Consider the following 26,547-nt stretch of genomic DNA (forward strand, 5'->3'; position numbering starts at 1 on the left):
ATCGCGGCTTTATTTACATTTACATGGCTGCCGCGCTGAGCCGACAAACAGCTGATCAGCTGTTTGTCGGCTCGCCGCTAGTCTGGACGTTCCTCCTGTCGACACCAAAGCCCTTTGTCGGCAGCCCCGGTAAACCTCATTCCACGAGGAATAACGGGGCTGCCGACAAAGGGCTTTGATGTCGACAGGGGAAACGTCCAGACTAGCGGCGAGCCGACAAACAGTTGATCAGCTGTTTGTCGGCTCAGCGCAGCAGCCATGTAAATGTAAATGAAGCCGCGATCATTTAAATCGCGGCTTCATTTACCTTTGCCTACAACCCTAATCTACATGCCTCTGCCGACAGAAAGGTCTCTTACACAGGTCTTATGTGTGACAGAGCAGAGAACTAGGCCAGAGACATACTATGGCTCTTTTTCTATGATCTTGAAGCCCAAAAACAGATGGAATTAAAATGGAACAGTACAAGAATTTATCTTTTTGCTTAAAACTAGATTAAACTGCCTCTGTTTTCTTTACACAAGATCCCATACCAGAGATCAACAGAGTAGGTGATACTCTATTTCTCACACAGCACTCTCTTTCCTACATTTGTTATCAACTGATGTCCCACAGGTAATAAGTGAACTAAACCAGAAGAATGTCTGGGCCTCTCAAACAGAAAGGCAAGCAGCATAAACCTAATCCAACTAGCTCCTAAATCAAAACAGTATCCAGAATCATTCATTTGTTTCAAACTCGCAAGCACATGCATACTCTGAGACAACCACTTGTTTCCCTATGTTATAGAAACAGAGCATCATCTGCGTTTATTGTTTTTAGTCCACTAATGTAGCACTTTTGTCCCATACGTACATTCATGTCATAATCACAGCAATTTTTCTTGGCTAAGAAGTTTACAGGGGACACTCTTCATAGCTCATCTATGGTGCTCTAGAAAAGTAGCTGCAGGATATCTGAAGCTTTTCCTCCACTGCAACATCATTGCCTACTGGGCAACTCAGAGGAATTACATACACGTAGACAAGAAGTCAAAGTAAATCACAGCAGATTTTCACCTTTTATTGCAAGATTTCTGGAGCTGTGGTTGAGTCTGTATATATTTTGAATGTATTTCAGACACAGACAATGTAGATTTCCAAGCAGAAGATGTATTCAAAGCCACTTGGACAGGTGATTTTTTTTTTATTAATATTGTGTCTGTGGTTCAGGAGGCCTCCCAACAGTTTTAGTGGAAAGATTGTTGCATTACACCAAATGGCAGAGAGAAGCAAGCAAGGATGGTAAGGACTCAGCTTCCAAGTTCTCTTGCTAAAGCATCTTGAATAAATTTTAGAGTACGTTGGTAAAGGAAAGTATCTTTCTTCTTTGGCTTGCAAGTATTCAGATGATTAACCTCCACTGGAATTAGGTCTCCTATGCCTAAATCTGGGGGAAGGAAAAAAATGAAATAGTGTAGATTAAGAAAAAGCACTTGCATTAGCAATTGAAGTCATGCCAAAACAACCCATCCATAGCAGTTATTTATTCATGTTGCCTTACACTAGGTTGTTTTTAAATGAACTGAAAGCACTATGAATACACAGTGCTGATACATTGCATAAGCAGAGGCACATTTAGGCTGATTCTAAAGGAATCCATTTGGACACATCCTTAGACTTATGCAGAGTTCCACTGACTTCAGTGGGATTCCACAAACAGGTGTCTGCCCATATGGATCCCTTTGCAGGATCAGAGCTTTAGAAAACTTCTTCCTTCCACTATAATTTTCCTTTACTGATTTAGTCACCAGCAGCCAGTTTACTCAAGAAGTAAATAATAGTATAAGAAGAGGATTACAACCATACACATTCCTTACTGAACACATCATTTAATGTCAAAGATTGAAATCCTAACTATTCAGCTCAATGGGAGTTTTTGTCATTGGGTTAAATCCTGGCCCTACTAACGTCAAAGTATCTACATTTTGAAAAAGTCTAAAAGACTGCAGAAAGTTTTTACTCATAATTCAACTTCTCCATAATTAAATAAACTCTTATTAAAAACTGTGACTTTGGTGCACAATCCAGCATAGATTCAAACTTTAACTTGGAATACAGTATAAAGAGTTTCTCCAGAAAAGGGAAAAAAACGCCACCACTGAAGGGTACAATATAGGTGCTCTACTCCCAGCAAATTAAGTTAAATTAGCATAATCATGCTATTTAGGTATTTCTGATAGCTAAGCCTCATAGCTTTAGTAAAAGTTCTAAATAAGGTTATGCTGAATCTTTTATTCTAATTCTATGTGCATATGTTAACATGGGCTAGAGAATTCCCTCAGGAGTAGAAATTCATCACAGCACCCCCGGCGCAGAGCTTGGTTAAGACAGAGTAGGGCATAGAGGGCTGCTGGAAGGTCACAGATTGGGGTTCAAAATGAATGGCTCATGGAGGGGGCAGAGTGGATCATGAGCTGAGGAGCTAATGAAGTGACAACATAGAGCCTGGTCACAGTAGAGGGGGGACTGAGAGCCAGGGAATGGTGGTTGCAAGGATAGGGGCAGGTGTGTCTGTCTGAATGGGAGAGACTTGGAGTCAGCCATGGTCTTCAAGGGAGGCTTCCAAATTCTCTAACAACCCTCCCCCCCAAAAAAGACTCCCAAGCACACCCAACACCCTCCACATTCATTTGTAGGCTCCCTCCTTCTCCTCTGTTACGCCTGACTCCCCAACGCCTTTGCACTACTGAGTGGTGTAGGAAATACAGTTCTGTATTGTATTTAAATGAACGACACAAAGTTCTGTATTAATATGCCTAGTAAGGAATCTACTTATAAAAGAAAATTACCAGAATCTGTTTTTTTTTAATCTGTGTTGTTATAGAAATACTTGCTGACAGATATTTTGAAATAAATTATCAAAATAATTGAAACTGACATGATTATATTGTGTTATTTTGACAAATAAAATATGCAGAATTTGCAAATATTGTGTGCAGAAGTTTTAATTTTTTGGCACAGAATTCCTGCAGGAGTAAATGTATCCAAGGTCAAAATCTGGCCAGAAGTTTAAACAAAAGGTTAATGCAGGGGTTTTCAAACTTTGTAATATTGCAACCCCCCCTCTAAGTTGCTCACGACCCCCCCCACTGGGGGGTCGGGACCCACAGTTTGAGAAATGCGGGGTTAATGGTTTAAATGTATCAATAGTTTTTCATATAATATCCCCTGCTTATTTTTTTCCAGATATTATAGTATCTTCATTGCGTATCTTCCTATAGCAATATGTAAGAAAAGGTAAATAGCTTGTTGACATACTTGATGATTCCACAGGTACCACATGCAGTTTTATCATGCTGCCTATATGTGTTGGTAAGGTTTCTGCAAAACTCAACACTGGAAATTTCTTATCCTTGGCAAATGAAACAAAATCATCGTTCAGCTCTTTAAGGGCAGGAGAATCTGAAGGAGAAAAATAAATACTGAATATTGTGTAACGTGTGTCAACTCATATCTGCAATAGTTCATCTTATAAGAAATGCTTTGGCAAAATTATAATTCCAGTAAAAACAGCCACACATCTATCACAAGACTCTGTTTTCAGGGGTATGATGATAACCAAGAATATGCAATGCTAATTTTGTAGTTTAATTCTACATGGCCTGGGATTTGATTACAAAAAAATACAGAAGAGTTATGCAGTAGGGTGACTGCCCCACACTGGCCAGAAGGGGTTAAGACAGGCTGGAGGGAGCTTGTGCACAGCCCTGGCCAGTTAGAGAGAGGCTTTATAGTAGCCAATCAGGTTGTGGCTTGCTGGGGCAGCCCTGTATATAAGGAGCTGCCCAGCAGAGCAAGTGAGAGGCTCTGACCAGGGAAGGTGCAGGACCTGGATCCCAAGGAAGCACCTTCTGGAGAGCAGTGCTGGGAGGGGTGTGCTAGAGAGAGAGCCTCCAGCTTGATACCTGCCAGTCTGCAGGCCTTGCTTCAAGGGCCAAAACAATGCAAAGGGTCACAGGGGAAGTGACTCAGGAAACTAGAAAGGAGTACAGGACGGCACGACAAGGCTCCTGCCAGAGGGTCTCTGGGTCGGGACCCTGAGTAGTTGGTGGGCCTGGGACCCCCCATCTTTTCCTTTGCACCATGTCTAGCCACCATTGTGTGGCATGAAAGGACTGTGGCTTGCCCCTGAAGTGAGGGGTTAGTTTAAGGCTGCACTTGGCAACAGTGGCAGTAGCTAGATGAAGGCCTGCTGATAACCCCAGGAAGGGAGACTAAAGGCCACTGGAGTGAACACTGCCAGAAGGCAGTGTTCCCAAGAGGACAACGCGGTCTGGGACTGACGCGGGTCCAGAGCAAGAGCGTGGCGCACCAGAAGAGGCTTCCCTGTTGAAGAAGGACTAATTCCCCAGAGCTACCAGCAGGAGGTGCCGTAATGGTGAGTCCCACTCTTTGACAGGTCACATACTGCACTATTACATTTCTGAACAGAGACTTCTCTTCTAAAACTTGACCATAGTTTTTTCTACTTCTACAGTTAAATACAGCAAAAACAACGAGAAATCAGTCCTGTGGCACCTTAAAGACTGAGGATTTATTTGAGCATAAGGTTTTATGGGAAAAGACTCACTTCTTAAATGCATACAGTATCTAGTCTGTCAATTTATCAGACAACCTTAAAATAATGAAAGAGTTTTGCTGTTTTCAGAAGAAATCATAAACAGATACATTGCTGTATTAAGTGGTTACAAAATGCATGTACCTGTGCTGAGTTCCTTAACCTCCACAGAAGGAAAGAGAAGATACCTAGCACTCATTGAGTATTCAGCCAGCTGGGAGCCATGGTGAGGTACACTATAAAATATGATTCCTTGGGTGTTGTTTACAATTTTATCCATTTCTGGGTTCTTGGAAGCATCCACCAACATTTTTTTGACTAGAAGACCTGATGACACAAATATGAATTTATGCAGAGAACTAAACTACTGTGAGAATAATGTTCATATTACAATACATATAAATCAGCCAATCATACTCTTTCCTCAGCTAATTAGGTCTACTTTTCTAGTTTGAAAAATGTAGTGTCCAATCCAATGCTCAAAACTTACTTGGTTTCCTATAAACACTGCCAGCAATGTTCACTATAGATCCAACAGAGGGACAATTTAGTCTACAGGTTCCCAATTACAAGACCTTTCCAGTTACTCAGTTTGTACTCTTCCCCAACATAGTACAAAGAGATAACAATATAGTTAATTAATAAAATATTCATGCAGTGCAATAAACTAAACATCAGTTTTATATTTTCAGACCACTTTTTGCAAACTTTTATCTGAAATGTTGTAGTTCAGGCTAAGTTAGCTACTCCCTTTTAAAGCATAATGGTAGATAATACATATGTGATTTGCAAATCATAGGCAAATACTTACCCCCCATGCTATGTGATAACCATATCAGAGGTCTGTCTCCAATACCAGCAGCTCTAAGCTTATTGAGAAGCTCATTGCTCCTATAAGCAATAGATTTCCTGCAGTGGAGAAAGAGAGGGGCAAACATGAGTGGAGTTTTTTATGAAAAGGGAATTAGGTAGTTATGAACACAGCTATTACGATCCTCACTGAGAACTGACGATACTAAACACCTTGTGGGACAGGCTCATTAGGAACAAAAACTCAGAGATAAAGAACATTTTCAAGAAGAGCAGGAGTTGTTCTTTAGTTTTGATTTTAACTCTTAACTACTCATTATGCTTTGGGATTTTAAACAGCTTGGTTTACATACACACACATTTTTCATCAGCATATAAAGAACTTTATTCTCTCTTGAACCAAACATGTCTGACGAGCAAATACTTTGCCTAACTGTCTTTCAAGTGTAGGGCCACACACTGATCATGCTAACGTTGAAACCTTGGCTTTGAATAAAGAATCTGAGATCTACCTATAATTTATAAAAAATAAATATTAATAATTTGTTCTTCTAATACACTTTATAGCAAATAATCTCTGTTAAAAGAATGGTAAGGCCTAATTTTCTCCATTTTGAAAATGGAGTTCAGGTACAGAAAAGGTAAAAGCCCAAGGTCAACCACTCTGTAGCAGAACAGCTACAGAGTTAGTTCTACTGACTCTCAACCTCCTGGGGTTCCCTCCTCATAGTAGAAGCAGAGTTGCATGTAGATAAGCAAAGGACAAGTTAAGAACTCAGGAAATTAAATAAGCAGCAGAAAAATCAGGATACTACAGTGCAAAGATCTAAATAAAAGTCACATTTAAAAAGCCTTATATAATCCTCAAAATGGATGTTAAAGATAATTCTGCTCTAGTACATATGAAAAGAGATTCAAAGGTATATTTTCAAAGGATCTAAATCTTCAAGTCAGCTGCAGAGATTTGCTTCTTTTCAGAATCAAGGCCAAAATAGCAAATGGGATTTCACAGCTCCATGGGGACTCTAAATATTGTCCCATTGGTCCATGACACTTTAAATGACAGCATTATAAGTTCACTTTTAAATGTCAGCTAGAATACCTATGAATAGTAATGCAAAGCTTATAAGTCTAGTGCTACATCTTTCTTTATACTCTTTAGAAATCCTACTTCATACCTTTCCTTTTCATATGGAACTACAAAATGATCAAATACTGTGTGCCCAGGTGATCTTTTTGAACACATTTTATTCTGAGTACAGAAATTATTGTAAGAAGAATTGAGAAATATATGTTTTTCCTTTTTCTAATCCTTTTCCACTTCCATAACTTTAACTGGTCATATGAATAAACTCTAGCTCAGAGGCACCTGTCTACACATATTTTTGCTGTTATTAAACAGCATTGTTTTTTCTACTGCTCTCAAAGAAGGAGGCAAGATTGTTATAGTTTTCCTAATATAGTGGATTATATGTGTGTCCTAATTGCATCAATCTGCTCAATACCAAGAAACAGAAGGAGCAAGGAGTGGAGAGAGAAAACCAGAATCGTGCCCCCTAATTTTCTATACTGTGATAAACATTTTCCTCTACTATGTAACATAAGCCTCTTGAGTCCTGATTCTGCAAACATTTAATTTTATGCACAAGAGTTATATCTTTGGGATTATATTCACCTGCTTCAAGTTGAGCTCTTGCATAAAAATTTGTAGGATTAAGATTTAGGACCACATCCAAAACCCATTAAAGTCAATGAAGAGACTCCTATTGACAATGGGCTTTGGAACATACCCCTAGTCTGGGATACTATTTTTCTTTTAGAAAACCATGTTGAGTTGGTGCTGTTGCTCAAATGAGACACATGCAGAAATCCTTGTCACTTGTGGCCAATAAAGAACCCACAACACTTTTGGCAAAAATGTCTTGACAAATACAAATTTGATTTTCAGTTGAACGTGGTTTCCTTTACTTGCTGTCCAAAAGAGCTTTATTGTAATACAGTTTATCGCAAAACAGCTGCTACATTTTATCTGCCACAGACCTACATCGCTCTCTTTTTGGAGATGTAGAATTCTTGACTAAAAATTATCTCTAGGCCAACCAGGCATATAAAGTCTTAATGTGAAAACTTTAGTTGTATATTTGCATAATTGTTTGTCTGAAATTAAGAAATCCTCCACTCCACAAGGAATCTCTTCAGGTCAGTCTCTAAACGTCTTCACACAGTTTTCCTTAATGCAAAGCTGAATGAACTACAATAACTTAAAGCAGGGGTGGGCAAACTATGGCCTGCAGGCTATGTCTGTCCTGTTAGAACTTGTAATCCAGCCCTCGAGCTCCACTGTCCCCCTCGAGCAGGGTGGGGGGGGGGTGGAGTCAGGAGCTTGTTGGCTCTTCCTGGCACTCACACCAGGAAATGGGGTCAGGGCAATGTTCCTTTGAATTTTTTTCCACCTGGGTGCAGAATAAATTTTGTTGTGTGCATCAAGGCAAGTGCAGATGTGCACCACCAATAGAAACACATGCTGCCAGCTGTGGGAGTCCATGGGCACTCTTCTAATTAGCTTGCCAGTGTCTGAATCTCTCCTGGGCGGCTGCCCAAGAGCTCATCTTACAGGGAACCCTGGTCAGGGGCTTGCTCTGCACCAGCACTCCAACCAGGTAGTGGGGTTGGAGACTTGCCCTGCTCTTCCTGCCCAGTGCTCCCACTGGGGATGGGATCAGGAGCTTGCCCTGCTCCCTGGCCTGCCACACAATTTCCATACTCAAATGAGGCTCTTGGACCAAAAAGTCTTCCTACCCCTGACTTAGAGACATCACAAGCACCGACCCAGAAGGTAGGGAAATCAAGTGTGCACACTGTAGCTGAGGAACAGGTGGTAAGATGTTTCTCCAAACCCAAGTCTCCTCCACAAAAGCCCATGACAGATAAAAAGATCACCCGCTCTTGACTATTGGATCCTATATGTCATTACATGCACTTCATTTGTTACCTGTGGTCCTCAATAGGGCACTTTGTTTTCCAGTCACTCAGGTGGGTATCATATTCCACAGATATAATTCTAAGAGAAGGACAGTCTGAGGCTAGCCACGTCTAAATTAAATATAAAATCAAAACAAAAGAATATACTTGAATTTGCACTTCACCTGTTGGTTCTCAAACACCAAAATTAAGATCAGCAAACTTCTGTAAGATTGATAGTTAATTTGAAGAAAAATTTAAAAAACCCCAAAATGATACAATAAAACCAAAGAATTACAAATACCGTAGGAATGTAGGTTGTTCATAACTCCAAAATATTCATAACTTTAAACATAACATTATGGTTATTCTTTCAGAAGTTTATAATTGGACAATGAGTTAATACAGCTTTGAAACTTTACAATGCAGAAGAAAAAATACTGCTTTTAACTATCTTAATTTAATCAAAGAAAGCCAGAAAGTTTGTCAATTTTTAAAAGAATTTACCCTTTTAAAAATTAGTTAACACAGTACTGTACTTTGTGTGTGTTTGTATTTTTTCTCTGTAGCTGCTTACTTGTGTACTTTGATTCCAAATGAGGTGTATGTCGACTAGGAGGTGTTCCTAACTCTGGTATTCATAACTCTGACGTTCCATTGTAAAATGCAGTTAATAATTAGAAAACTGACTAAAATGTAAAAAATGACACCCGTCTGAAAATATTTGCTGCACATGTGTTTTTTTCCACTGTTAGCATATCACATAACTACCAAAGCTATGGGAGAATGAGCTGAATTCTGTTTTGACACAAGCATTATTGACAAAAGGGTCCACTACATTTTGATGGCAGAAACAATTACTATTGGTAATGATTTAAGAAGCAACATGATTTTACTAGTCTCAGGTCATGTTGGTGGGACTGGCAGTTAAAGAAATCATCTTTTGAGTTTAATTTTAAACCTCTTTAATTTTCCAAGTGCTTTACAAACAATAGCAGAGCTTTACAAAGCTGATTTCAATAGAATAATACCAGGGATAAATACTGCCCAGCAATTAACCCTTGTAACATCTCTGAGAAGCAAGAAAATTACTGGTTTACAGGCTGGGAACAGGCATGCAGATTAAGGAGATTGCCCAAAGCCAAGCTGCCACATGGGCTTCCATATGCACATTTACACTATGCGATAACACATGGTTCAGGCTCAGATGCCATAGTATGCCTTACGGTGCTAGCCTCAGCTATGCAGACAACTCCAAAACCCATCTCCTATAGCCTGAAATTTTATAGACTATTTTTGGTCTTTGAATAGTCAGTAGAAAAGGCAAGGAGCGCAAACAAATATCTATTTGCTAACTGAATGCTAGCCTAAACTGAGGAATAACAGAGAGAGGCATGGAAGATATTACCCTTGTTTTCTCTGATAAAAGTAGTATCAGAGGGACTAACATTAGCTGGGAAATCCCGCTCCAAGAACTATCTGTTAAAAAATGCAACTTGTTGGCAAGCATTTACAAGTAAGAAAAAGCTACTTATGGAATCTGATTAAAAGTAATTCAGATTAAAACCAGGGGCATTAGCTAGATAGTGTGACTCTAGATCGCTTCTGTTTTCCTCTCTACAGTGTTCATTGAGGAGGAAACAATAATTTGATGATAATTAGTTATTGTCTCCCTACCTTTGGCCAACATTCACTGTAAACCTCTTCTCCTTCAGAAACCTGTTCATCCAAAGGTTGAATAATGTCTTGCTGTCTCCAGGTTTTAAATGCTGCTCCCAAAAGACCGTGAATAAAAAGGACGTCGGCTTTAATAGGCTGACTGATATTGGAAAGAGTTTTAAAAAGTAGGGTACATATTTTAATGTATTAAAATTTACAATAGCCATTTTATCCTGAACCATCCCAAAATATCCCCCTGTATGTTAATGTAGTCATCACATGTCATAGGAGGTATACAGAACAAACTGTAAACGGTTAGCCACACAGAATACAGTGGGCTAGGAACAAGGCAGGGAGTTCAAGTGGTCTATACCATTACATGATGTAACATTAAATGCATCCCAGCCTTCTGCAGTAGGACTGCTGAAATCTGAGGTATTCTAAGAGGCTAGAGGCACATTAATGGAACACAAACAGATACATCTTCAACTTATACAGTGTCTGGAAAACTGAACCACACCATTCCCTTTCTTCTGCATTCAAAGGAAAAGTGAGGTTCCCATGGAGTGTTCAGCCTGCTGGAACACAGCGAGTAATACATTTATGTGATTTACTAAGAGATGGGGAGAGGAGTGAAACCAAAACCCCCATGGCAGTACCATTTACCCTACAAGACCTATATAGGAATATTAAATGAGGCATGCCGTGGGAAATGGTTTAATGAGACAGGGTGAGGCAAATCCCCATAACGAATTTATACTACTAAGAATTATTGTAATTATGAACTAACAGCTAATTATGCATGAAAGTGAAGGAGAATGTTTATCTGCTTGTGAGGAAAGAGATGAGCACAGAGAAGTTCCAGGTACTGTCACTGACAGGAGGGGCCGGGTCAGCCGGGTCATATATTGGGTGCCATAGCACAGCCACTCCAGGGTCAACCCTAGCTAATTGCTATGGAAAAATCTTCTGGATACTGTCCACATGCATGTGCACATGCGTGATTAGAATGAACATGAACAATTACTTGAAATACTGAAGGATAGCGATGTCTCTGATACTATACTAAAGCAATGATTTTGCCACTATCAAGGTGACAGTGGGTATAGGTCTCATTTATACACCAACAAGAATCTGCTCACCAAGTGGGTCAAAAAGTATTTCAGTCATGCTTTGGGGACAGTAAAATCTTGAGATTTTTGCAAGAGCAACTGAAAAATTAAGAATAGTCTAGCACCTTAAAAGACTAACAAAACATGTAGATGGTATCATGAGCTTTCGTGGGCATATCCCACTTCAGATGACTAGAGTATTAAAAGTCTAGATCCAAGAATAAATAAGGGAAGGAGGAGGTGGGGAGAGGGGAAATAAGGAGGGAAAAGGAAAAAAAATTGTTCAAGTTCTTATCGGCCTCTTGTAACTTGAACACTCTAATTCACTATTTTTTTTTTTTCTTTTTGCCCTTTCTTTTCCCCCTCATCTTCCCTTATTTATTCTTGGATCTGGACTTTTAATATTCCAGTCATCTGAAGAAGTGGGTTGTGCCCGCGAAAGCTCATGATACCATCTACATAAAGATTTTGTTAATCTTTAAGATGCTGCCAGTCTATTAGTTGTTTTTTCAGTTACAGACTAACTCAGCTACCCCTCTGAAGCTTTTGAAAAATTAAGTGCATCCTTAAAATGTTGCTTCATACACAGCACTACCTTAACTGTGCCCCCATAAGGAGGGTAATATGAAATGGGAACATCATAGTACCTTATCCTCTGTAATAAAAAATGCCAATCTCTTTGCCCACTACAATTCTAAATCGGGATTTCTATTCATAAAATTCAAAAAAACTTTCTATATGACCTGTGTAATGGAATTAATATGATAAGTTGCTGATAACTGGCAGATATCACATTGGACACACTGACCTGCCTTTCCTCGTTTCCAGCTGCACAACCACAGTTAAATGTTGTATTAGCAATGCTCTAGGGGATTTCCTACAGTTAGTTCCCTGTATTTCTGCCGAGTGTTCCTTGCTTTCAAGAGAACAATTATCCACTTGGTGCTGGCATTGCATGTGAGCAATACCTTCAACGTGCATATCCAAATGTTTGTAGATTTGTGGGGTTTTTTTCCTTGTTAGACTCACATTCTTTCAAAGGAGCTATGAAGAGCCTTTCATTGAGTACTTCTTAGTGCCTTAACATTTAAGTTTAATGTAATAAAGTCCTACATTCCAGAAGGACGGGCAGAGCAGACAACACTGTTGTGCAGCAGCAACCTTAATGCCTCCTTCACATAGTTTTTTGCAAGTGAATAATAAAGCAACACGTGGTAGAGTCAGGCCCCTCTCCTCTTTACCTGCTACGGTATTGTGGATGTAAAACATATACGCCATCTGGATATTTTTCCTGTACTGTCTCCCTGTCCAAATTAGCCAGGGCTCTGGATGCATGCGAAGACTGAATGACATGAGGAGACTTCATTACTTCAGCTAGTATGGAAACCCAACCTAGTTTAAAAATAAAACACAACACATTTCTCGCTGGCTGCTCATTACCAAGAAACTTTTATCTGAACTAAGACTGCAGAAATGTCATTGACTTTTTAAATTTAAAATGTTTGCCAAAATTGTAGGCGCATAAAAATTACAATCCTAGAACAAACCCTATTTCCATCAAGATATCTTGCCTCAGACGGTAATCAGTGCTGGTTGGTAGTACCTGTGTAATGCAATGAACACTGCCAAAAGCATTCCACATTGATGCGGTATGCAATTATTCCCTGACTCCAACTGGTGATCAGTTTGATATGCAGCAAGAGCGCTCATGCTCTCTCTGAAGAAGAAAAGAATGCATATCCTTCAACTTCTCCCACCACCCAAAAGGAAGAGGCAGGGGAAAGGAGCAAGGGAGTAAATCCTCAAATAGTATAGATGTGAGAGGCAAAGAAAAAAATCTCCCTCCCCCTGAATAGCCAGGAGAGAATAAGAGGCCTCCAATATCTGACTGATAGGCAGGGAGAAGAAGGGAAACAAAGAGTGAATACAACAATAACTAGGAAAAAGTAGAAAAAAGAGAGCCTCTCCTAGTAGCCATTAGGGAAGAAGAGAGTGCAAGATGGTAGGGCTAGATGGACCATAACAAGAAGGGAAAGCTATCATTGTGTAGCAGCCAGAAATGATATAGGGGTGGGGAAGGGAAACTGATGCTTGGTAGGAGATCACAGTCATTTTCCATTCCCAATATTTAAAATCTTTGCATGGAAGAATTAAGTATTAGAGATAATTTGGTCTCTATGATCCTAAACATAACCATGAGATGTTCATTAAAATAAAGTACTATTACTAAAATAACAATATTTATTAACCCATTCTTCCCAAAGTGCTGTACATGATTAAAAAACTGTCTCAGCTGCTTTCACAAAATAGATGGGCAGCTATTTCTTAAAATACAACTGATCATTATTGGACATCTCTGTGAACCTGAACAGATTAGTGAGAAATGTGAAGAGCAAGATTTTGCATGTAATATTTTATTAAAGCATTTAAAACAAAACTCATGCAATTATTTTGTACGTGTCTAGCATAATTTAAAAAAATATAGAACTCCACACACATTAAAATGCAAAGAGATAAAAACAACTGAGTATTTAAAGCACAGAACTTAAATATGATAGAGCACAATAAAGAGGGAGCCAGCATTTATTTGATGAAAAACTTCTGAAATTAAATAAAAGTTTTAAGTGGGAAAAGGGAAACTGAGAAAGGTATCTAAGATTAGCCAGTTCCGCACAGGTTTGAGAGAGAATACTGGAGTCTACTCAACAAATAAAAAAATTCTGAAGTATAGTTTTACACTTAAAGGACTGAAGGTTGTTGTTTTATTTCTAAGCAATTTTGTTTCTTTAACTGCTTCCCCTCAAGGTTTTGTGTACAAACGTGTATTCAAAAGCTGAAAAGAGAAGACTGCTTGTGTCATGAGACTTTTTTAAGATATGACTCTTTGGAGCCAGAGTGGGAGTGGGGAGAACTAAAATAGAGCAGAAAGAGAAGCAAAGTAAGATCTGAGAAGGTATGGAGACAGGTCAAATCAAGAAATCATTACTGTGCTTGTTAAATCAGTCCTAAAAATCTCCCTGACTCCTGATGTTGTTGGCTAGAGGAATTTTTGAGTCCCACTACTTTAAAGACATAGACAAAATCTGGAAACACTTTGAAGAGAGAGAACTGTCTTATGGTGGTAAATCTGAAAAAAGGAGACAAATGCAATTTAGTTGACCAGCAAAATTCTGAATTGCCCCCAACAATTAAAGATATGGGAGACTGAATCAGACATTTCTTTTGCTAAATCTAGTTTCAACTTCTGCTGGACTCTGCAGTGAAGTCCAGATCCCAGGGACTATGATCAGAGCATCTTGCCATCAGTATGACTGAAATGTCACTGATTCAGGATTAGTAATTCACAGCAGTAATAAGGAGAAAGAATGGATGAACTTCAAACAAGTCATCTATTTGAAAACCAATACTTTTCAGATGTAATAAAAATTACAAGAAAATTATGAAAGACACAAACCAATGTAAATTAATTTTGAAAGGATAGATTTCAAAGGTTTCTGTAACATGAAATTACGTAAGAAAACACTATCAAATGATCTTTTTCTGCTTCTCTATAATATACAGTAAAACTCCGTTAGTCCGGCATCCAATGCTCCGGCACTCTTAGTGGTCCGGACCATCAGGAACCCGGAAGTGCTTGGGGCAGCCAAACAATTGGAGCTGCTCTGTGCCCGGCTTCCCCGATTCAGCCACTGCTGAAACTGACCAGCAGCTGAATCGGGGAAGCCAGGAGCAGAGCAGCGGGGGTGCTGTCAGGTTGGTCCCGTAGCACCGCCCCTCAGGGCTGCGGTACCAACCCGGCAGCACCCCAGCTGCTCTGCCGCAGGAGTCCCCAATTCAGACGCTGCTGAAACTGACCAGCAGTGGCTGAATCGGGGATGCCTGGGGCAGAGGTGGACTATCGGAAGGGGGAGCTATGAGGGTTCTAGTGTGGCATCCCCCCCACCCCCACCCCAGACTCCTCATAGCCCCCCCTTCTGATAGTCCGGCATATCTGATAATCCGGCACCCCCTGGGTCCTAAAGGTGCCGTATTATCGGAAGTTTACTGTAATAGTAAAAAAAGGCTAAAATAGTTTGGTTAAATATTACTTAAACTGAAACGTTCTGAAGGGTCAAAAAACACAGAGCTAAGGATATCCACTCCCCCACACAGGAAGAGCAGCAAGATCAAGTAGAAGTTATTAGGTCTACTTTAAAATGAGGAAATTGATGAACTGCTCTGTTCACTCCAAACTGTGGAGTAACAGATCCACTTGGCCTCCTTACAAGAGGAAAGCACAGCCAGTATGGAAATCTGGGAACTAGTGAATAGATAAAGTTTGTGAGGAGGAGCCTCAAGATATTCATATAAACATCCCAATTCTGATGTTCAGCTGAATTCTGAACCTTCATCAGTGGTTTCTAATGACTCTGACTGCAGGGATAAGACACGTGATTAGTTGGACAGCAGAGGGAAATTTGCAGTAACACTGATCATGCTGCCTTGGTCTGTAAGGGTATGTCTACACTGCATGCTAATTTTGAAATAAGCTATTCCGGAAGAAATACTCCGAAATAGCTTATTTCGAAATAGCATGTCTACACTACAGGGAAGCCTCAAAATTAATCCGAGGCAGGCTTCCCTAATGTGGACGTGCTACCTCGATTTAGAGCCCCAGGAGGCACTGGGGAGTAATTAGTTTCAATGGCACTGGGGAGGAGCTATTTCAAAATGGCAGCAGTGGAGCGTTGACACTACTGCTATTTCAAAATAGCTATATCGGAATAGGCAGTAGTCTTTGTGGAATGAGGTTTACAGAAGTTGGAATAAGACATCCATTATTTCAAAATGATTTAGAAATAACTGAATTCCTGTGTAGACACTTGCATTGTTTTTTTGGAATAACAGCCGCCATTCCGAAATAATGCTGCTGAGTAGATGCACCCTAAATGAATAGGACTTCTGCCTCTAGCATTATTGATCCCGTGTATTCTACAGAAGCAATAAATGCACTTAAAATTTAGAATATAAATATTGCAACAAGGTTGCTTAAGTTTGATTTCTTTTACCTGCACGTATTATGGATGAATGAAGACGTTCGTCCAAAGCCATATTTCCAATTATGCGAATTATGTTCCTTTGTATTTTTGCAGAATCTTTACGAAGTTGGTATATCCTCTGTAGTAGCGGCAGGCCTCCATTTGCTTCAATTATATCACAATGAGTAGAAACCTAGCATTTTTAGAGCAAATTTAGTCATACTAAATGGAAATCATGCAAATGTCCAAATCTGCAAAAGCTTCCTGAAAAGCTCTCAATACATACAGTCTTCATTAACACTATTATGTATTATAGCCAGATCATACACACAAATTCGTACTTAATCTGGGACTTATTTTTATGTTATACTTATGTCTTTCAGTTTAACAATTTAAGAAATTATAAGGACTATGGAATGCTTCTCATTCTTTTTATTGAATTCCACATAGAAAGGGAGTCAAAAATTTTATCACGAGAACTGCACAGTCATTTATAGTTTGAAAGTCCAACATTAGAAAGGTGCTGAGTGCCTGCACTTTTTTCCTGCTGAAGTTAATGGGACCTGAGAAAGCTGGATCAGATCCTAAGACAGGGTTGGACAATAAGCAGCCTGCAGGGCAGAAACAGTTACCAGATTTAGCTCCTGGCAGCCTCAAGATGTTTTATTTACCCGAGCATCCGCAGGTATGGCTGCTTGCAGGTTCTGTTGGCTGCAGTTTGCTGTTCCCAGCCAATGGGATCCATAGGAAGCAGTGCGGGCCAAGCCACCAATTCCCGCAACTCTCATTGGCCAAGAATGGCAAACCGCAAGCAAGAGCTACAAGAGGCCATATCTGCAGACACTCAGGTAAATAGCTCTTGGCTGGCCGCCAAATGTTTTAACCCTGGTGAACTGCCTGTAGCCCATAGGGCGAGATCAGGCAATAAGTGGCCTAAGACAATTTTTCATAACAACTGTCCGCTTGTGTAAACTGGGGCCACTTATTCTGCACACCTATCCACTAAAACCCTCTTAAAGTCCTTTTGCTTTCAAAAAGGTAACATTTTTACCTTCTAAACAGTGCTTCTGTCAGTAACAGAAACCTATATAAGCAATGACTACATATTTCTGAGCCATACTTTGGACCATTGCTGTTGAATAGATGCTAGAGACATGAAAGTTTCCAGTATAGTGCTGAATTCTAGGCTATGGCAGAGTACTGTGCTCTTTGTTCTTCCGTAACATAAATCTAGTTTAGAGGATATTTGTCAATATATAGGCAGTCCCAAAGTTACGTACAAGATAGGGACTATAGGTTTGTTCTTAAGTTGAATTTGTATGTAAGTCGGAACTGGCTCCAGATTCAGCTGCTGCTGAAACTGATCAGCGGCTGACTACAGGAAGCCCTAGGCAGAGTTGCTCTGCCCCCGGCTTCCTGGAATCAGCCGCTGATCAGTTTCAACAGCGGCTGAATCTGGACTCCTGGGACAGAATAGCTGGGGCGCTGCCAGGTAGGTCCCCGCAGGACCAACCCGGCAGCACCCCAGCTGCTGTACCCCAGGCGTCCCACAACAAAAGCCTGGTCTGCTGGAGGGGGGGGGAGCACTAGCTGCGCCCCCTCCCCCTCAGTAGACCAGGGAGACCCGAGCAAAGCCGCGGAAGCGCAGAGGTCCCGCCGCCTCTGCGGCTTTGCTCCTGTCTCCCTGCTGTGCTGGGGGAGTCCCCCCCAGCACAGCAGGGAGACCCGAGCAAAGCCACACAGGCGGCGGGGTCCCCCGCCTCTGCGGCTTTGCTCCTGTCTCCCTGCACACCAGGGAGACCCGGAGCAGCTTTTCTCGCCCCGAAGAACGCGGTGGCGGGACCTGTGCATTCTGGGCAGTCCCGCCGCCCGCGAGCTCCGGGGCGAGAAAAGCCCTGTTCGTAAGTGCGGATCCGACGTAAGTCACTTAGCTTCTGATTTTCAGGCCTCTAAGTTCTACTTACAGTCTTTCTTGTGCAGTTAATATTTTTAGGACAAGTGTGTCAGTGTCACCAAGTGATGCTGCTACACTGTCACCCGCCATTTTTTTTTTTTTTTTTTTTTTAGTGTGCGAGTAAATGTTCAATGTTGGGAAGACATGCTGTACTGTTAAGTTTTTGTTATACAACGTTCTTTGTAGCAGCAATGATCCTTGGAGAGAGAGACCTGCAATGTGAGCAGCAGAAGAGTTTTCTCTCTGCCTTGGTCACTGATCAGAGTTAATTTATGCCCTGGAATAAAATGACTAGGGAAGTTGTGGAATCTCTCTCTCTGCAGATTTTAAAGAGCAGTCAGACAAACACCTGTCAGGAATTAGTCTAGATAACATTTAGTCCTGCTAGGAATGCAGGGGTCTGGATTAGATGACCTCTCCAAGTCCCTTCTATAATACAGAGATGCTCTCTAGAAAGTCCATGTTGGTGTTAAGACTAAGGGATTATCTACACAGCACCAATAAAATGCACTAGAGAGCTGTGATTTGTAAAGTGCTCTAATTGCCGTGTGTAGATCTTGCTACATTAATGAGAATTAGATAGCTTTCAGAACACACTGAGTGTCAGTGTGCTTTACAAATCATACCCCTTGGGCATGCTCTGCTATGCTGAATAAATAAGCCCTTAGATTCCTGAAAGAAAGGACTGCCTGTACAATCATCTCTCTTCCAGGACTGGTGTGCATGTGTAAATAAAGCAAGTTACTCTTAGGACTAAGGATGTTAAGAAGCAGGTAATCCACCAATCGTGTAAAATTTTTATCGACTGCATGACTAGTCAATAAGGGAAGGTTTCCTCAGTCCCAGGCTTGCACTGAATCCAGGAGCTTTCCCCACTGTGCTCTCCAGTTTAAATGTAGTAAGAGCCGAGTGCATAGACAGCCTGGCTCCTACTACATTTAAACTAGAGATGCAGCGGGGGTAGGTCCCAGACGTAGCACAAGCCAAGACAGAGCATTCCTGGCTCCCACTATATTTAAACTGCAGAGCCGCACCATTTTTAAAAGTAGTAGGAGACAATGATCAATCCTATGGACAATCCCCACAAACCTCCCACTTTACCTCCACTTGCACATGGATTCCAATCCAAGGAACAGCAGCTCAGCAGGAAATAATATTGGGAAGGTTGTGAAAGCAGGTCCCTCTCCCCATACCACATATGCAAAAGGCAAGCCCAGAAAGGATAGTTTATCGATACGGCTGTTGTAATATAGCTGTATACATGGATTACCTTGGAATGTTGCACTAATGCTTGTAAACAGAAGAGTTCGACTGTCTCTGATGGGACTTTGCTCAAAGTCTCGCAGTAAGGAAGCCCATTTCCTCCAAAACACCACAAGCCCCCCTGGAATAAGAATCCATACAAATTAAATCAAATCTGAAATGACTAAATAAGAAAAATGGTTCTAGTTTGTTTTTTTTAAAGCAAAGTGTACAACAGCCTGTAAAGCTGTTATGCTAAGTGCTCTTGTATTAGATGAAGTACCCCTATGTTATAAATATTAGAATGTTTCAGAAAGGAAAGAAAATAAAACATCCCAATAGATCAGTAGCTTTTCTATAAAGCCACTACTTACCTTATATTGTTGTTCTGCAATATGCATTGTACACATATACATTCTACTGGGGGTGTCTGTGTGCTCAATCCACTGGAACCAGAGACTTTTGCAAACAAGCACCACTAGGCCCCCGGCTTTTCTCATGCACTACTGAGTGCATAAAAGCAGCAGGTCTGCTGCCTCCTTTTCCATTTTGTCTCAACACTATCTAAAGCCATAAGCAGCAAGGAATGTGGCAGGGTCATAGAACGTAAATGTACAGGACACATCTCACGAGCAAGTGACACATCTCACGAGCAGGTAAGTAATTGTCTAGAACTGTACACAGCAATGATGATTGTGAAGGTTGGTTGAGGTGGTGGCGTCAGAGGATGGAATATTTCCCAGGAAATGTCTTACTACTAAATGATGAACTCTCTCTCAGCTCTGCCTTCAAGGATTAACACATTATTGTTAATGTAGCCTTACAACAAGGCAGCACAGACTGAGGCAGACGTGAGGAAACAAAATAGATACACTCAGCAGTGGCTGCATATACTGCCCTGCAAAAATTGAACATGATTGTGAACCCGCACTATCCTTGCTAGAGGGCAACACTCTCTCCTCCAGATGATGCATTTATGGCCGCACAGTTCCAAGAGGTGTCTGTGTGACAGACCAATACACACACACACACACACACACACACACACACACACACACACACACACACACACACACACACACACTGTATGTTTGAGGCAGACAGAGATGAACATTGTCCTTTTAACTGTGCTGACCCCTTTTAATTACAGAAGTAGATTAGGAAGTTCAGACTCAAGAATCTGAACTAACTACAGAAAAAAAATTAAAAAGGGGCAAACACTGGATTTTTCATTTGACTTAATACAATACCACTCCTGCCCCACTGCTTCTCATTTTTACAACAGCCTGCCTGAAAGCATAAGTAGCAAGGATCAGATTGCAGTTAGACCTATATAGTGGCAAAAATGGAATAGAGGAAGGAACAAGCTCTCCCTCATCTGTGCAAAACTCACAAAGTTGCCACGGTCCTCAGGCCTACTGGAGCAGGAGCAGTATGAGGTGGGGAAAGGGAAAGCTTTATCCACTCTAATATTATAAAATAAATATATTAGATCTTAAATAAATATTTTAAAAAGAGAGAACATTCTGTATAATTCTATCCTGAAATTAAGAACTCACCCTTTTTGCAGCTAGAGTCTGACTGCTTTCTCTTAAAGCAAGAGATGTGAAGTACTGGACACATTGCTCAAGGTCCGTCTGAGGTAATGACACCAATAACAATCGGAGCTCATCTTCTATAGAATGGTCCTATAACAAATGAACACAAACACTTAACACTGTCCAAAGGATCAGAGCAGGATTTTATGTGAATGCAAAATGATTTGGAACAACAGAAATTGTTATATGAAGTAATGCTATAAACTGAAAGGTCTGGTTTGAGTGTACTGCAACCTAAGTTAATGTTTGTAATGCACTCTGAAGATGTATTATTATTGGTAAGGGAGACGGGGAGCAAAGCAGAGCAAAGCTGCGGAGCGCGAGGGCAGCAGGACAGCCATAGCGCGTCTGGGCTGTCCCGCTGCCCCCGTGCTCCGCGGCTTTGCTCCGGACTGTGGTACAGCAGCTGGGGCGCTGCTGGTTGGTCCCGTAGCGCTGCTCTGGGCGCTACTGGACCAACCCGGCAGCACCCCAGCTGCTCTGCCCCAGGCGTCCTGATTCAGCCGCTGCTGAAACTGACCAGTGGCTGACTACAGGAAGCCTCTGCCCCGGGCTTCCTGGAATCAGTCGCTGATCAGTTTCAGCAGCAGCTGACTTGGGGATGCCTGGGGTTCTTAAGTTGAATCTGTATGTAAGTCATAACTGGCGTCCAGATTCAGCCGCGGTTGAAACTGATCAGTTTCAGCAGCGGCTGAATCTGGACGCCAGTTCCAACTTACATACAGATTCAACTTAAGAACAAACCTACAGTCCCTATCTTGTACTTAACCCGGGGACTGCCTGTAGCTGAATAAACTGTAACTAAGAATAGTGATAGAAATGTAGCCGTGTTAGTCTGGGGTAGTTGAAGCAAAATGCAGGACAATGTAGCACTTTAAAGACTAACAAGATGGTTTATTAGATGATGAGCTTTCGTGGGCCAGACCCACTTCCTCAGATCAAATAGTGGAAGAAAGTAGTCACAACCATATATACCAAAGGATACAATTAAAAAAAATGAACAAATATGAAAAGGACAAATCACATTGCAGAACAGAAGGGGGATGCGGGGGGGTGGGAAGGGGGAGGAAGTCACAGACACTTACCTTCCTTCCTCCCCCTTCCCACCCCCCCGCATCCCCCTTCTGTTCTGCAATGTGATTTGTCCTTTTCATATTTGTTCATTTTTTTTAATTGTATCCTTTGGTATATATGGTTGTGACTACTTTCTTCCACTATTTGATCTGAGGAAGTGGGTCTGGCCCACGAAAGCTCATCATCTAATAAACCATCTTGTTAGTCTTTAAAGTGCTACATTGTCCTGCATTTTGCTGTAACTAAGAAAATATTCTTTCTATACATGCACAAGAAGCTATTGCTATCTAAAGATAGTTTTACCACTTCAACAAACTCCAGTTCCAAGTGCTTAACCAGGACTCATTTCAATAGTCTGGCTTCTTTTTAAACTTGGCAGCAAACATATACTGCTTTAAATTATTTTAACAGATTATAGGAAGTTTAGGCCTCAAACAGATTGCCAATTTCAAAGTTTAATTTTAAATGAATTTATTTTTTAAATGAAATTGTATTTAATTTTAAAAATCTGATTTAATTAAGAATCGGGGGGTTTTTTAATTCTAAAAAAAAATATCAGTTTTTAGTCATGCTGGTCATTTCCCAGTCTAAGCATAAGTGCTGGAACTAGGTATGCAGGGGATTAAGGGGAAGAGGTGGCCCTGGTTTTCAGTGGTTTCCATTATATACAGGATTTCCAGTTTGGTTCAACAGCTCTCAGTACCTCCACTATAAAAATTGTTCCAGAATCCCTGAGTTCAAGGGTGATAAACCTGATAGTGCAAAGCTACTGAACATCACTGCTACATGCCATATCTAATTTTGCAATTCTTGAGGCTTAGAATGGATATTTTGCCCATGATAAGGATTCATTGTATTAAATTTATTAAAGTTCTCTCCAAATGCCTAGCCCTGGGTGCCCGATCCATATACTGAATACACAATATGATATACAAGAACTGTTCAGCCTACCTTGACACACAAATAAATATCAACCACTTAACAGAAGGATAAAATAAAACCAAACCCTATCAGCCCTGAGTTCAGCCCTAACCAAATGCCTGTAAGGAAGAAGTGTTCTATAGCATGCCCAGATGATTAACAAATTCAAGCAGAAAGCTGATTATTGGCAGAAGCAGCAGGAAAGGGACAGATGGTAAAACTGCATCTAAAGTGTCCCGAGGACCTGCAACATCTTTGTAGTTTGGGAAGTGACCTGAGATTGTTCTGGATGTGAAATGTTTGCTTAACTCATTATTTCCCTGATAATGCATTTCATCAATCAAAATTCCAACTTAATGAAGGTTCTAGTGTAGAATGTAGCCCTGTCCACACTACATACTTGTGCTAATATTAACTATGTCACTCTGGGATGCAGAAGACGTTATACTGACCTAACTCCCAGTGTAGACAGCATTATGTCAACAGGAGGGCATCTCTGTCGACACAGTTACCTCCTCGTGGGGAAATATAAGTACCTATGTAGACAGGTGAAGGTCTCCCTTCAGTGGAGATAGCATCTTCACTAAGCATAACAGGAATGCGGCTGCAGCACTGTAAGTGTAGACAAGCCCTGAATTGGATTATACTACAAGTGCTAAGAGTGGAAGTTGGCAGTGTGGTGATAATTATAGGCTGTAATTAGGAATATGAGTTAGTACATCTGACCTCAAAACATTGCTGTGATTTTTTTCTGTCATCAAAAGTGACTAGATGAAGATGCCAGAAATAGAGAAGCAGCATTTTAGGTTCTATATCATACAATTTGAAAGGCAATACCTTTTATTACATCACCTCATTGTTATTTTCTTTTTCTACGTCAAGACTCAAAAATTTATCTTTTTACTATCCAGTGGTTACTTTTTAAAAGAATTCCATGTTAGTGCCTGTATTCAATGACAACACTGACAAGATTCGACTAATACTCACATTTTCATTTACTTACGTCTTTTAGTTTTGGTAAGGGAGGCGGTGGCAGAAAAAAACGAAGATCAATATTGTTGGACCGAGCCAAACCAATCGCAGTCCTCTGATCACAAGCTTGGGCAAAGGTCCTATATTGATAATCTGTAGTAAGAGAACTTTGATGTTACAGCCAAAACGAGTCTTGAATATTTCAATTAATTTTAGTTGTGATTTCCATAGTACTTTATAAGTATGCATACAAATAGAACAATAAGGGTACGTCTAGACTATGGGGGTTTTTCGAAAGGAGATATGCAAATTTGTGCAGTTTTTTGAAAAAGGGTTTTTTCCCAAAAAAAGGTGTCCAGACTACTTTCACTTTCGAAAATCGATCGGAAGAACATATGCAAATTAGCACCGAATTTGCATATCTCCTTTTGAAAAAAAATGTCGTCTAGACATACCCTATTACTTCAATCCATGTAACTAAGACCCAAATTTTCCATGATTCTGTTGCCGTAAAATCTAAAGTGGAAAAATAAATTGGTTGTCAGATCAACACTAAATTAAAGTAAATTTTAAATGCAGGGTGATAATCATTTTAGGCCAAAGTGACACACTTTAATAAAACAAACTTCAGACACTAACCAATTATATGTAATAGCAAGTATTTAGAGTTAGTGTTTTGAAAAGAAAACAAAAATCACAAACCAAGGCTATGTTTGCACTCAGGCCTAAGGTCTTCATTCAGACAAAAACTGTGAAGGATAGGTTGTAATCTGAAAGATTTGAAAATAGTGCTATGCTACATCTAATATATTTAAAAATATAGCATCATGGACCTGGCTAGTGCAAAGACTTACTCACAAAACATACATTTAATGAACTTTAAGGTGATAAAGTCAAGCATAAGTTAGGAAATGGCAGAATTAAGACCATCTATGCAACCTTCAGAATGTGCATGCATTATGGTACTATTTTTAATTACATTACACTTACCTTTTTTTCCCATGGGATCCCTGCCTCATTCAGCACACAGTGTTCATTTAATGAACATCTACTTAATATTTTGTTTTATCTTCATTATTCAATGTGTGGCCCAATTTCTTTATGAAGTTTTCTCTGACACTCATCACTATACCATTTAAGTATTTCACAAACATTAATCTATCATCAAATTCTCCTGGGAGGCATGAGAGTATTACCTCCAATTTAGAGATGGAAAGATGAGGCACAGCGAGATTAAGATAAAAAATATCCATTAATTTTAGATGCCAAATATGAAACACCTAGGATCCAATTTTTCAGAGTATTTAACATTATATAATCACTATATATGTTCAAAGCACTTACTGGTAAGTTGTCTAGCTCCACAGCAAAAAATCAGAAAGCACAATTTATCAAGAGGACTATCCATGCTGTACATGCAGCTGATGTGGTATGACACCTCTCTTGCTAGACGCCAAGATGTTTGGATGTACAGGATTAGCTTCCATAGGCAGAAAGTGTACTAAAAAAAGTCAGCACTCCCAAAATTCTGCCACTAAGAAAAGATTTTGCAGTGCAGAATTGAAAGATAGAAGCATATGTTTTAGCATTATTATGATGGCAAAAAAATGCCCTGATATCTTCCAAGCAAGTCTACCATATTTGTCAGACATTGAACTCTGAAAAAATAGAGACAGGAACCCTAGTATTTTCTAAGTATAACATAGTTAAAAGAAAATCTAAATCACAAAACTGAGTTTTTATTTTGAAAAGGGTAAACACACGAAGCAAAACCTCCTTAAACATAAAAGGATGTCAGCATTTAGAATAAAGAGCTAGAAGCTGCAACTTACGACACTAAATTAGCCTTAAAGAAAAGTTATCTTAATTAAGTGTGGGTGAGTTTTCTACTTCTCTCTGAGCTCACACAGATACTAAAAATACTTTAGAATAAATATTTCAGGATGATAATAGAAAAATCTTTTACCTCCAGCTTACCACATGAAATCTATCCCAAAGTGGTTATTACTATCCAATAGCTAACAAAAGTGGTCTTAATGAATTGTGTTGATAGCCTCCATCCTATCTATAGTAGACAATGGACACTACAAAGCCACCACCACAATAGATGGTCTTCTTGTAATCCCATCACAAAGATCAAAGAATTGAAAGATACAGACATTAAACTACCCTCTTGTCCAGATGAAATTTAGGATGAGGGACAATGGTGGGACTGTATGAGAGAGCCAAAACTGCAGCTACACATGCTCTGTTTTGTGTATATGAATGCTTTTAATCAGTCATCAATCAAAATTTAAATTTAAAAAATTGAAAAACATTTTCAAAAAGAATATCTGCCATCTCTTTTGGCTACCAGCCCCTTTTCATGTTAGCATTTGCCAATGAACACACAGCAGCTGCATGAAATGTTATCATGTTTCTAAGATTGGTTAGGTTGTCACAGCGTTTGTTACCATGCCAGTGACTGTTCTCTGCCAGTTGCTGCACTGCCTGCAGTCGAATAATTCTGTCTTCTGATTGACTTCTCTTCAAGAGAACCCATAAGGCACGGTCATGATCTTCTGCAAATGCACTGATATGTTCTTTTTATATACATATATAAAAAAACACAAATATAATGTTAAAAT

General features: G+C 40.1%; 1 protein-coding gene across 4 annotated transcripts in view; it reads right to left on the reverse strand.

Annotated features, from left to right (window-relative positions):
* Positions 1-340: 340 nt before the first annotated feature.
* Positions 341-26,547, reverse strand: part of SERAC1 (serine active site containing 1) — a 42,446-nt gene continuing 16,239 nt past the window's right edge. For 2 of the 4 annotated variants that reach the window (XM_075924528.1, XM_075924529.1), the window contains 12 exons: positions 26,374-26,502; positions 23,952-24,073; positions 20,915-21,043; positions 19,384-19,497; positions 16,190-16,352; positions 12,383-12,533; positions 10,048-10,189; positions 8,402-8,502; positions 5,411-5,508; positions 4,744-4,926; positions 3,300-3,443; positions 341-1,428 (listed from right to left, as the gene is read on the reverse strand). In XM_075924528.1, the coding sequence (XP_075780643.1) occupies positions 1,292-1,428; positions 3,300-3,443; positions 4,744-4,926; positions 5,411-5,508; positions 8,402-8,502; positions 10,048-10,189; positions 12,383-12,533; positions 16,190-16,352; positions 19,384-19,497; positions 20,915-21,043; positions 23,952-24,073; positions 26,374-26,502 (1,613 nt within the window). In that variant the 3' untranslated portion in view covers positions 341-1,291. The remainder of the gene's footprint in view (positions 1,429-3,299; positions 3,444-4,743; positions 4,927-5,410; positions 5,509-8,401; positions 8,503-10,047; positions 10,190-12,382; positions 12,534-16,189; positions 16,353-19,383; positions 19,498-20,914; positions 21,044-23,951; positions 24,074-26,373; positions 26,503-26,547) is intronic. The other 2 variants (XM_075924525.1, XM_075924527.1) reach the window with 1 other exon arrangement.

The sequence above is a fragment of the Pelodiscus sinensis genome, chromosome 3 (genome assembly GCF_049634645.1).
Source record: "Pelodiscus sinensis isolate JC-2024 chromosome 3, ASM4963464v1, whole genome shotgun sequence".
NCBI lineage: Eukaryota > Metazoa > Chordata > Testudines > Trionychidae > Pelodiscus > Pelodiscus sinensis.